The sequence below is a fragment of the Mastomys coucha genome, unplaced genomic scaffold (genome assembly GCF_008632895.1).
Source record: "Mastomys coucha isolate ucsf_1 unplaced genomic scaffold, UCSF_Mcou_1 pScaffold12, whole genome shotgun sequence".
Classification (NCBI taxonomy): Eukaryota; Metazoa; Chordata; class Mammalia; order Rodentia; family Muridae; genus Mastomys; species Mastomys coucha.
This window is the reverse complement of record NW_022196894.1, coordinates 24396900-24409141: the sequence shown is the minus strand read 5'-3', so window position 1 is coordinate 24409141 and position 12242 is coordinate 24396900. Positions and strand designations below refer to the sequence as shown.

At 36.5% G+C, this 12242-nt stretch overlaps 1 protein-coding gene and 1 long non-coding RNA gene across 4 annotated transcripts in view; one reads left to right on the top strand and one right to left on the bottom strand.

Moving 5' to 3' along the window:
* Positions 1–12242, bottom strand: part of Il1rap (interleukin 1 receptor accessory protein) — a 142963-nt gene that overhangs the window by 36412 nt on the left and 94309 nt on the right. For all 3 annotated transcript variants that reach the window (XR_004116708.1, XM_031363558.1, XM_031363560.1), the window contains exon 5: positions 1408–1573. Coding sequence is in view for 2 of the 3 variants with exons in the window: in XM_031363558.1 (XP_031219418.1) it covers positions 1408–1573 (166 nt within the window). In the remaining variant the exon portion in view is untranslated. The remainder of the gene's footprint in view (positions 1–1407; positions 1574–12242) is intronic.
* Positions 1–12242, top strand: part of LOC116085770 — a 58060-nt gene that overhangs the window by 36518 nt on the left and 9300 nt on the right. The window lies entirely within an intron of this gene.

Genomic DNA, 12242 nt, shown 5'->3' with positions numbered 1-12242 from the left:
TTATTGATACTGGATTACTAGGCAAATGTCCATGCATGAAAATGCTGCTGTTTGTATGCTCTGTACATATGTGTTACAGTACCTTGAAAGGCATTTGTAGTGCAGTGTTGTTAAAAACGTGTTTATTTTTTATTTTATGCATATAAATATTTCGTCTGCATGTATGCCTGTGTATCACATACATGTCTGGTGCCTATGAAGGCCAGAAAAGGGTGTCAGATTGCTTGGGTCCTGTGGCAGAGAAGGCAGTGCTTTGAAACACTGAGCCCTCTCTATGGACATAGTATAGTACTTAGGAGTTTACAGACTCATCAGGTTCTTCCTCAGATCTCTCCATATATTAATCATATGTACATGAGTATATTTCACATTTAAAAGTAATTTTTAAATAACTCTAAATATGGTAAAAATAAAATTCACTTCACAATTGCATTGTTAGGAATAGATTACCTAGTACAAATTAAGTAAAATAGACTCAAGAACCTCTTAGTGAAGTTAAATAAATACCCAACATGTTGTGGCTTTAAAAATTAAACTCATGTCATTTGAAAGTTACTTAAGTATGACTTCTACAATCTGTCTGTGTCTGTCAACTTTTATATCTATAAATCAGTGACTAAGAACACCCATTATTACCTCAGTAAATACAGATAAAACTACATGCTACAAGCAAATAAATTATAAAGAACTGCTGTTGTGAATATAGTGCTATATAATTTATCTGGCTTCCAAAACAGTTTCTAAATCTATTTTTTTTCCATGTGAATTAATCACCAACTCAAAAGTAAGCAAAGAAAAGTGGCTACAGAATTGGTTGCCTTAGATTTTATTTGTATTATGTTAAAAATTATAATTTCCTATTTCTTTTCTTTTCTTGTTTTTGGTAATTTATCTAGAATCTGATAGCAGATTTACTATAGGAAAAAGTTATGAACAGAGCTTGGGATTTGGAATCTTTCCACTAACTCTTATAGTGCCTCTAAGTGATGTCCCATCTAATAAAAGATGAGATGTGGAGAAATAAGGCCAAATATACTTACATATACATAAACCTGTTAAAAATAATCTGCAATCTTCTTGCTTTCTCCCTCTGTCTTGCTATGCAGCTAAGACTGAAAACTAAATCAATGTCATGGTAAGTGATGGTCCTGGTAGAACACGAATACCCATCTATCTAGATGTTCTCACTCCCTAGCATGCTCGTCATTTATTGGCGTATGCAGGAAGCTAACCTACAGTTACAGTTACTTACATAGACCTGCTTACGGGATCTGGGGATAGTGTGTGAATAAATTCTGCATCTTTTTTTAAACAAAGTTTTCATAATTGTGTAGAACAAACAACTAAGAGCCTGAACAAACAGGGTGTCCTTGTGTCACATACTTGTGATTGACAAGTCATGCTTACCTACCACCTTCACAGTCACAGTCCTGGTGAGGTTAAAGAAGCGTCCGTTTTCAGGATATGTAACCACACATGTGTAATTTCCATTATTTGAAATCAAAGGGATGAAAAAGCTCAAGTTCATGCCTTCGGGTAGTACATTATGAAAATCCACTATTTTAGTACAACCCTAGGGAAGGAAAAGTGGTTCACTGTTTATATACAGGTGCATACATAACACATGTAAAAGGAGGCTTTCACATTGTATTTCTCACAGAATATTCCCTTTTACAAAAATATTGAGTCAAGACTCTGGACAATATTTCTTTGTTTCCTTGTCTTCAAAGATATGAGGATTAAGTACAGTTAACTTTCATGCACAGTAGAAATTAAAATTCTAATTCAAGATATCATCTCAAAATCAAGCTTCCTCTTGTCTTAGGTTTAGTTTTTAAATTCTTGGAAGCCCTTTTCATAAGGAAACACCATTAAGATTTTGCAACAATGACTAAGAACACAGGAACGACTGCAAGCCCTGCCTTATGAAACAATCATGGGTCTTTTCTGTAGCTTCTCCTTGACTCGGTTAATTCGTGAATCTGGCCACTTTCGGACACCTCACATCAGTTTTGACATCTAATTTTGGTATTCTTGGTCATTCTATTGAATTTCTCAATTAGTCATCTTCAAACAACATTTTGTGTTCTTCTCTTACTTTATTGCATTTTTTTCTCAAAAAGGGATTTATTACAAGTCACTTTTCGTCTGTCATCCCAAAATGTATGAGTCTTATAAAGACTCAAAAAAACATTTCTGCTTCTAACTCATATTTCCACATAAAGCAGCTGATGTTTAAAATATAAAACTTGACTGTCTTGTGCAAAATAAACACCACAGTCTTGTTTTATAGCTTAGTCTCTGGGTATGCAGCTTTATTTTACCAAAAAGCCAATATATCATACGTAACAACATCCACTTTAAATATTTGCTTTTCAAATTTGTTTGGTTTCTCTTTTAAAAATTAATAATTTGTAAATGACAAAAATATTGTATTATTTTTAAGGATATGAAGTCTTTACCTTCCAGGGCTTCTATTGATTATTTTCATTTTTTTATATTTCACATATTAGCATTAAAGTCCTGGGTGCTTATGTTTTTTAACTTCAATTCCTAGAAGGTACATTTTGAAAGGTGACATTTACCCTAAGAGATATATTTTGTAAGACTTTGTCTTGGGAAACATAATTTTGCTTCATGGAGATCAAAGGGAACTGATACCAGCTCAAGTAAGACGTTTTCTCAATCAATGTCTCCTGCTAGTTAAGCAGCCTGTCTGGAGACTTGGCACATCAGCCCCGCAAGGTTACCACAAAGTAGGAAGTCAAAAGGGCCGACACCTCATAATCAATTCATGTCAGACGTGCTTTTGGCTGAGTTTAATATGTCTCTAGGACTCTATTTGACTGGGCGGCACATTTCATTAGAACTGCTGCAAGACAGCGTTCCTTCATTTGTTGACTTAGCTGTTCTTAAATCCCTGTGAAGCAGGCAGATCAGGCTGAATGTGCTCCAGTTTTGCTGATAGAAATAGAAATGAGGTAGATAAAGAGGTATACTAGACTGCACAGGACAAGGCAAAGACTCCTTCCCAGACTCTACAATTAAGGTTCATCGCTGGACTCAGAATTAAAGATGACAAATTCACTCAAGAGCTGGGGTTATAACAATTATGGCAGGACTTGTGTTTTTCCTTGCAGGGTATTATCTCACCAGATTCTTGTCCCAAACTTACAAAGTCCATAATGTTCTTATCCTATTTTATGAACAAGGATACAAAGACCTGTAAAACTGCTGATGTCTTACAACTTGGGAATGCCAGGGAAGGAATTTGAACCTAGATCTATTTGTTCCAATTGTGAATCAAAATCTATCTGTCTCAAAGCTTTTGCTTTTAATCCCACATGACTCTATGTCCTCATCCTATGCTGTGTCCCTTTATCTGTGCCATATCTCTGCACCTATGACATACCCGTGCATCTATGTTATACACCAGCATCTACGTCATACCCTACACGTATGCTATACCTCTCTGCATCTACACCATACCTCTGCACCTGTGCTCTACCCATCTCTGTGCTATATTCTGCACCTATATCATAATCCTGTATCTATGCCATGCCTCTGTGTCTATGCAATACCCTGTATCTATGCCGCATACCTGTATCTATGCCATACCCTGCATCTGTGCTATACCTCTGCACCTATGCCCCACCTGTCTCTGTGCCATATTCTTTATCTATTCTGTATCTGCATTCATGCCATACCCTGCATCTATGCCACATTTAAAGCAAATCCCAAGTTAATAGATGTTCCCAGACTACAGTTAGAACTAAACTGAAAAATATGGCCTTCAGCACAAAGGGGCAGATATTTTTACTTAATTTGACAAAAGTATCTCTGAGAATATAATGGAATCTGCTTGAAAGCTGTTAGGCCTATAGCACTTTATGAATGGACAGGGAGGAAATGGTCTTCATTCTAAATATGTGCATGTACAGTGTGGTACACTGGCACATGGTTGTATTACAAATACAAAGCAATTTTAGCCTGTAGTGTTGACTTGGATCATGTTTTATACAAATAACCTCAACTTTAGACTCTTCAATATGCATCCCAAAGATTTATTGTTTTCTTTTATAGAAAATAAACTATTCCTGAAATAATTTTTATAATAGTTTGTGAGATACTTGTTTAGAATTCTGAAGAAAACTGTCACAAACAAACACTTGTGCACTCAAAGAACAGAAAACAGGTTTTCAAAAACAAGAAACTAGTTAGCACTAAGGAAAGGTTTTTTTTTCAATAGAATAAACACTGTGTGGCTGGCAAACAGTCCTTCTACCTGGCCCATCAATTCCTCATTCTGAATTCAAAAGGAAGAAGTCAAATAGAAGAACAACCATCAACCACATAATGGCTGCTATGGCAACCAACCACAACACATAAGTAAGAAACAGTACAAGAAATGACTCTGGGATCTTGGAGAGGAAATATGAATCCACGGAAGTGAAGGCTGCGGGCAGCATGATGTCACAATGCGGGCAGCATGATGTCACAATGCAGGAAAGAGTAACTTCTGTTAGAGATGTCCATGCCGCAAAAGGAACCATGTGAACATATGACTGTAAAAGACATTCTCTGTTTGTTGGTTGTTTTTTTAAATAGATATTCAGCCTATATAAGAAAGTAGGAAAAAAGACTTGTGTTATATTGTTAATCCTGAGATTTGCTGGAGAAAAATTATTCTACCATTTAGGGTCAAATTTGAAGCAAGCATTGCTTTTAAATATTAAATATTGGCCAAGAGATCGACTTTGGTCAGGACCTTTCACTTTAATGTCCCAGCAGAGTGGCCATGAGACATTTAAGGGGCTTTTATGAACAAAAACTCATGGGCTACTATATAGGCCATTGAACTTTCCCATGAGGCATTATTTTCTAAGAATTACAACTCCGAGAATTCCAAAATGTTACCTGGTCCTTGGGCCAGTGGATCTTACAGGTAAATTTGAGGCATGACATTATCTTACAATAATTTGGAAAATATTGGCAGTAATTGGGGGTGGGGGATGAAGACACACACCTTGGCTGAAGGAAGAGTGAAGAACTCTCCAGCATTCTCAGAGTATTTTTTCTACTTGTCGTTATTTACATTGCTGTATAATGCCAGGTTTCCTACAGTGTTCCCCTTTTTCTGGGTAATTAAATCCAGTTGGGTCAGTAAGGGATGGATGAGCACTATATCTATATGGTCTGTGAATGGACCAATATTTAGGATATTGAGTTCGACATTTGTGTTACATAATAAAAAATACATATGAAATCATCACAGATATATGACAGTGTTTGAGAGCTCAAAAACTATGTGTGATAGTAAGTACATGATTACATAGGGGATAGTTATTCCAGGATACATAGGAAAATGGGAATAAAAATACAGAGAGCTTAAGCTGCAATGTCTGAATAGTTAGGGATAGCTGTGGAAGCAATGAATCCATGAATTCTTGGCATAAAATAATTGTACTTTGTTGACTCTGTAAAGAGTTTCATAAGTCAGTCATTTCCAATAAAGAGAACTCAGTCTTTCAATGTTTATAAATATTTACAATGTCCCTTCTGTGTTGTGCCAGGCAATGTTAAGAGCTAGATACATAATAATAAAAAATGAGATGGCATACATTTTCATGAAGTTTTACAATCCAGTCTAAATCCATTATTCAATCAATTTTTAAGTGCAATGTGGATTGGCCTAGTCTTGTGCCGTAAGATTGATGTTCAAGAGAAAGAAAAGGAGAAAGAGAGAACTCAGACTTAGCACAGAACAAAGATATAACCACTAAAGAGATAATGATGAGTTATGAATTAGGTTTCCTCAAAGTACATAGTGGATGATTCACTTGACCTGACTTAAGCTTCAAGGTTTCAAAGATATCAATTTAAATTGATTTTCAGTTTAAATAATAAATTTTGAGTTGACAGGAGAGTCCTAAAACCATAAGCAAAATGCCATGAGCTCTTGCACAGAACTCTAAGAGTGCAGCTCTCAAAATCTGAACATGCTAACTTCATACCAAAGTTTCAGAATCCCTATATACACATTATTGGGAACGGTAAGAGATGAAGAACCATTATAACTAATTGATGTCATTTTTCTGTAGCACAAAGTCTATCACACAGATACTTCCTAAAAGTATATGCCATACCTAAAGATGTCTGGGTGTGGAAAGTTTTTACAAATGTTCTTTCCTGAAGCTATATCTTAGGTAGGGATTTTATTGCTGTTTTAAAACACCATGACTGTAAGCAACTTGGGGAGGAAAGAGTTTATTTCAGCTTACAATTCTCAAGTCACACTCCATTGATGAATGAAGTCAGGGCAGGAATTAGAAAAGGGCATGGACCTGGAGGGAGGAGCTGACAGAGAAGTCATGGAGGGGTACTGCTTACTAGCTTGCTTCCTATGGCTTGCTCACTCTACTTTCTTATACACCCCAAGACTACCTGCCTAGGAACACTGCTCACGGTGAGTTAGGTAATCCCACATCAATCATCAGTCAAGGACATCCCCTACAGACTGGCCTGCAGGCCAATTTTGTGTGGGCATTTTCTTAATCAAGGACCTTTATCCTCAAATACTCTAGTCCGTGTCAAGTTTATGTAAAAATCAGTACAGGGTAATTTAACAGAAAAAAGAGACAGTAATTTAAATATTTTCTGAGAAACATTACCAAATAGTCTCTGATCAGCAATAACTTATTTTAGAGTGGATTTTTGAGGAGTCTGGAGAAAGGAATATATTGCATGGAAAAATTTTGGTTTTCAATTAAAAAATTTGAAGTGGAGGTACTATGCCAAACGTAATCACAATGAGCATGAAGACATCCAGCTGTCTATAATCTTAATGATGTCTAACCAGCTATATGACAAGGAAGATCTTTGCAGTTGTCATCACTCAAACATAAAAAACACTCAGTAACATGATCCACCATCTCAGGGAAAAGGAAAAACTGACCTCACTTTCCCAAGTCTCTGTAAGATGAACACTGACATACCCAACCATAACAATAAAGGGGGAGAGGGACTAGTCAGCTATATGAAAGACATGGTGGCATGAAAACACAAGTCTATAATTAAATCTAATAAAAGAATAATGATAATAATAATAATAATAATAATAATAATAATAATAATAGTAGTAGTAGTATAGCACATTTATCTCTGATTTTGCCATATGTCTGGTGGCATCCCTGTGACTAAATCCACATTTTCTCACTTCCATCCAGACTGCCTTCCAGAAGTTCTCTGACGAGCTTGCTATTTGGAATTCAGTAAATCACTTACAAAGCATAGTATGTTTTCCAGATGAGGAGATATGAAATTTGTCTCATTTGACAAATTTTTGAATAGTTCATGACAGGAGTGCTGAAGTCCTGCATTAGGGAAGGCTTACAATAAAGAAAATAGGACGGCAGATGAAGAAAGACATGGAGAGGAATGGTCAGTTTTTATCCCTTTTCTGCACACTTCAGAAATGGAGACACTTGGTGTTCTATTCCTCTAACACCAGTCCCTCACAATCCTTTTCATGTCCTCATCCAGAGTTTGCTAAGTCCCACCATCCAGTTCACAGACCAATGTATGTTCCACATTGTGTTTTCCTTTATGACTCCCTGAGATCTCAAAGGAACTACACTCACTTCCTACATCAGTCTTAGACAGAGGATTTTAAAATCACACAGAACTGGACTAGACTCCCCTATGACATCAGTCTTAGACAGGAAAGATTTTTACAATCATGCAGAACAGGCCTGTAGTCCCAGGCATATACATTTACACTTTTGGACTTTTGAATAAATTCAAAATTTAATGCTAGCATATAGCCTCCTGACACACAAGGATGATTCTTGGCTTAGAGCCCAGAGGCATTTGGTACATTTACAAACAGCATTGTGCTTAGATTTTTGTTATGGTTTTAACATAAAAATATCCCGCAAAACTTCATGTGTTAAGACTTGGTTGCCAGGTGATGGGTTGGTGACAGGTGATTGTCTCACCAGAACTCTAACTTCATCAATGCACATATCCATTGATGAATTCCTCAGGAGCTGGCTCATGTTGAAGTAAGTTAGTCACTGGTAGCTTGCATTTCAAGATTATTTTCCCCCAGATCCCATCCTGTCTGTTCATCTACTACCTGGTTGACATGTTAAGCACGTTTTCTCTGTCCTGCCTTTCAGCCGTGCTGTCTTATCCTTGTCACATACCTAAGCAATAAAGTTCATGGATCATGAATTCAAACCACTAAAACTATAAACCAAGATTAAAACCTTGTTCTTTTATGTTGGTTAGTTGAGTAATTCCATAACAGCCTCAGAAATGTTGACTAAACATAGTTCTTAACTACAAAATACAAGAAATAAGATATCTTACACTCTAAGAGCATTGGAAGAATAAAGTACAGGCTGTTTGGAACAGACCCTGTATTTTAAACCTCCATTTCCTAGCTATTAAAAATGGTGTCTAGCTTTTGGAGTTCCGATAGGCACTAAACATGATAACACAAGACTTAGCATACAGAGATCATTACTAACGTGGAAGCTATTCATTTTCCTTTTCAGTTTAACATTCTTCAATTTGCAGGTGTCAGGAAAGCAAGTTAGTGAAATGGATTATGATTATGTAACTTTTAAGCCTCCAAGATGTCTTACCTCAGAAGACAATATTTTTAAAATAAAATCAAGTTATAGAGTTCGACTGAGTGAATAATTTCTATAGAGATTTGAGGATGGCTGAAGAAAGTAGAGAAAACAAAAACTTCAGGATTCCCATCGAACAATAGGAGAATACATCCATCCCAAACTCAGTCTTTGCTTGCAAGGTAGCAGAATTCTTGAGATCAAAGGTGCCAGTCACTTACACACCGGCAGAGAAATGAAGAACAAAACAGAAAAGCACAATGCCCATTAGCAGAAGTGTTGTCATAACCAATCTATAGAAAGGATGGCTGTGGTCTAGCTGTCTTTTCTGTTTAAACACAGGTAGTTTGTGCTCTATGTGTGTGTGTGCATTTTATGTGTGTTTTGTGTGTTTGCATATGTTTGCATATGTTTGAAAGTATGCGTATTTATGTGTATATGTGTATGTTTTATGTATGTGTATATACACAGCATAAACATGTATACATGTGAGTCAGAGGCGCACTTGCCTGTGTGCCTGTCTCTCCTTATCTGTTGAAACGTTCACTAAATGTATAGCCCACCATTTGACCTAGACTTGTTACCCTGTAAGACTACAGAATTTGCCAGGTCCCATGAGTTTATAGATATGCATTATACAAGTAGCACTTCATGTGGGTGTTGGGGGATCTAAACTCAAGCCCCCATGTGTGTTCAGCTTTACCTACTTAGTTATTAGCCAGATCCCTTGACCCATGTTTATCTTTAGAGTCATGTACAGAGTGTGAGTAGTCTGCCTGAGCAATCATTATACAGAGGTCACTTTTTCTTCAATACCCAGACTTTAGGCCTTCATTCACTGTACATAGACTCTCTGGAGACTGATTAAGACCCCTTCTCACTGTATTTCATCTTCTGGATACTTCAACTGTCATATAGGTGCATCCATCTGTCTATGCAGAGTGTGACTGTTAAGTTTCAGATCCTTATTTGTACAACCACTGTCTGCTTATCTCTTTGCTACCCTGATGTCTTAGACATCCCTAGTTTCTTTGTGACATTTACTAAGTCCAACACTGACTCCCCCAGTTTCCTCCTCTAGTCATAACTTGGTTAATACCAACACCATTTATGAAGACAAGAAGTCCAAAAATTTGAATAATATGATATGACGTATTTAAGAATTAACTGGGCTCACAGGACAGAAGCTCTCCTTATTAAAATCAGAGAATTTTTTCTCTGCCACTTTATGCGACTCAATATTACACCTAAAATATATTTAATCTTATTTTGCATGTGTGGGTGTGGCCTGTGCACTACATGCATAGATACGCCGAATTGTGTCTTCTTTTCTGAGATTTCACTGAACTGAGAATATATTTCATTCATCACAGTAAACCTCATTCTGTACATATCCAGTGAACTAATCTATGTTTAGCTGGTGTATAAGCATGTAAATAGACGACTACAACAAAGATTCAGCAAAAAGTGACATTAAACCAGACATGAATGAATAGGTAAGGGTCTACAGGGCTAAATGAAAGAACAATTCATGACAGTAGATTCTGATCTGTTCTGAGAGATTACTAGGCAGAATCCATGTGTGGGGAATAAAAGAAGAAGAAATGGTAGAATGTTAATAGGAAAAGAACTAGAGAAGCAGGCAGGAGAGTGGACAATTCCAGGAGAACCACAGTGAGGTTTAACTTATCAACGGGAACCTGTTAAAATTACCCCACTAATGCTCTCCTTTGTAAAGGCTTCTGTGTTAATCTCTAAACTAATTCCTCTCCGTAACATAAGTAAGGCCCCACTGCCCCACTTAAAAGTAATACTTTGTTGTTATCATCTGCATACCACACTAAGAATATTCTGGTACTCTGTTGCTCTGTTTTATAAAGTATGTGAAACAATATTCAGCTGTGCTCTGCAATTGGTTGTCCTGTCTACAGTCTGTCTACAGTCTGTCTACAGTCTGTCTACAGTCTGTCTCTTCCTCCTAGTTTTCTCTTCCCATCCACTTTCTTCCCCTCCCCTCTTCATTCTTTTCTCCCTCACTCAATCCTTCCATTTTTCTTCTTTTTCCTAGTTATTTTAGCAGACAGAAAAACATAGGCAAACCCCAGTATAACCATATGAATTAGCTACTGAGTTGTTTAAGAGTCTATATTGTTGTAAGCAGTAGCAAGGCCAGGAATACACTACTGAGAACCACCCTTGCCAGCCTTCTACATAGCCCTTGTCAATCACAGCTCCTTCACTATTTCCCCATCCAAGTAGACACTATTTAAACTCTTCAAAAATTGTCTCATTTTTATCTATAATTTTATTATGTCTGTGTAGATCCATGCTTAGATATGTAGAATCATTCTCTTTTTTTAAAAGCTTTATGTGTTTCCTTAAATTCTGTACTTTCACCTTGTACATGAGGAGACCCTTGCACAAGGACTATAAATTCATGTTTCTGTCTTTTTTCTTTTTGCTCACTTCAAACTCATGATGCAGTTCCAGGCCTTCTTATGTCCTCTGTATTTTTAGACAGCAGTGATCTGCCTCAGGTTTATTCCATTTGCAACACCATAGGGAGCACTGTTCTCTGATCAGAAGGAAGACTGCTATTGTGGACCATGTTGTGACGCCGGTGGTAATGGATGCTTTATGCTTGGACTTATCAACTGGATCTTGCAGAGTGATATTTCAAAGCTACCATAATTATTTAATTTATTGGTAGAGATATTTCTATTAAAATGTATTTGTCTGTTCTATTTTGTAAACCCATGTCAATATTATTACCTTCAGAAAGAGAATAATTCTCATTTCTCTCTGTTTATTAGTTTTCAAGATCTTACTCTGATTTCTCCCATTTAACTAGTTAAAATGTGAAACTATCATTATGTACTTTTTGGACTGAAGCCACTAAAAGTTTTACCATCATTAAATTTTAGGTTGTCTATCTCTAGCCAACAGGAGGCCTTTACAATTGATTACTAGGTCATTTTATTAACAATTGATCAAGAAAGAGAAGTTAAACAGATGAACTATTGTTGGAAATTTGTCTATCTGTCCTCAATTTCTGGCAATTTCTAAGAACTTCTTGTATTTTTGAAACTTTATTATAATGCAGAAATCCTTCCATTGTTGTGTGTCTTCCTGTATAAGTGATCTTTTCCCTATTGTGAACTGTCCATTTTCTCTCCGTAATATTCACTGATTTAAAATCTCCTTTCTCATGTGTTTGTGTGGCCACTCTATCCTTCCTGTTACTGATATCTCTCTATTTTTAAATTTCCTTCTTTAAACTCCTGACAATCTTCAGCTGCTGAACGTTGTCTGAGCATGGGTATAAGTATACATGTGTGTTTATGTGAATATGTGTATATGACTGTATACATTTCTACTTGGGCATGTGTATACCTGTGTGTTCATATGCACTGGTCTATGCCTGTGTGTCTGTATGGATGCATTTGCTTACATGTATATGTGGCTGTGAATATCTGTGTGAACACCTGTATGTGTGTACATATATGTGTGCTTTTCTGTGTACATGTGGTATGTGTATGCTTATCCATGTGCCTGTGCATATGTGTGTATATACTAATGTGTATGTTATGTATGCATATATAT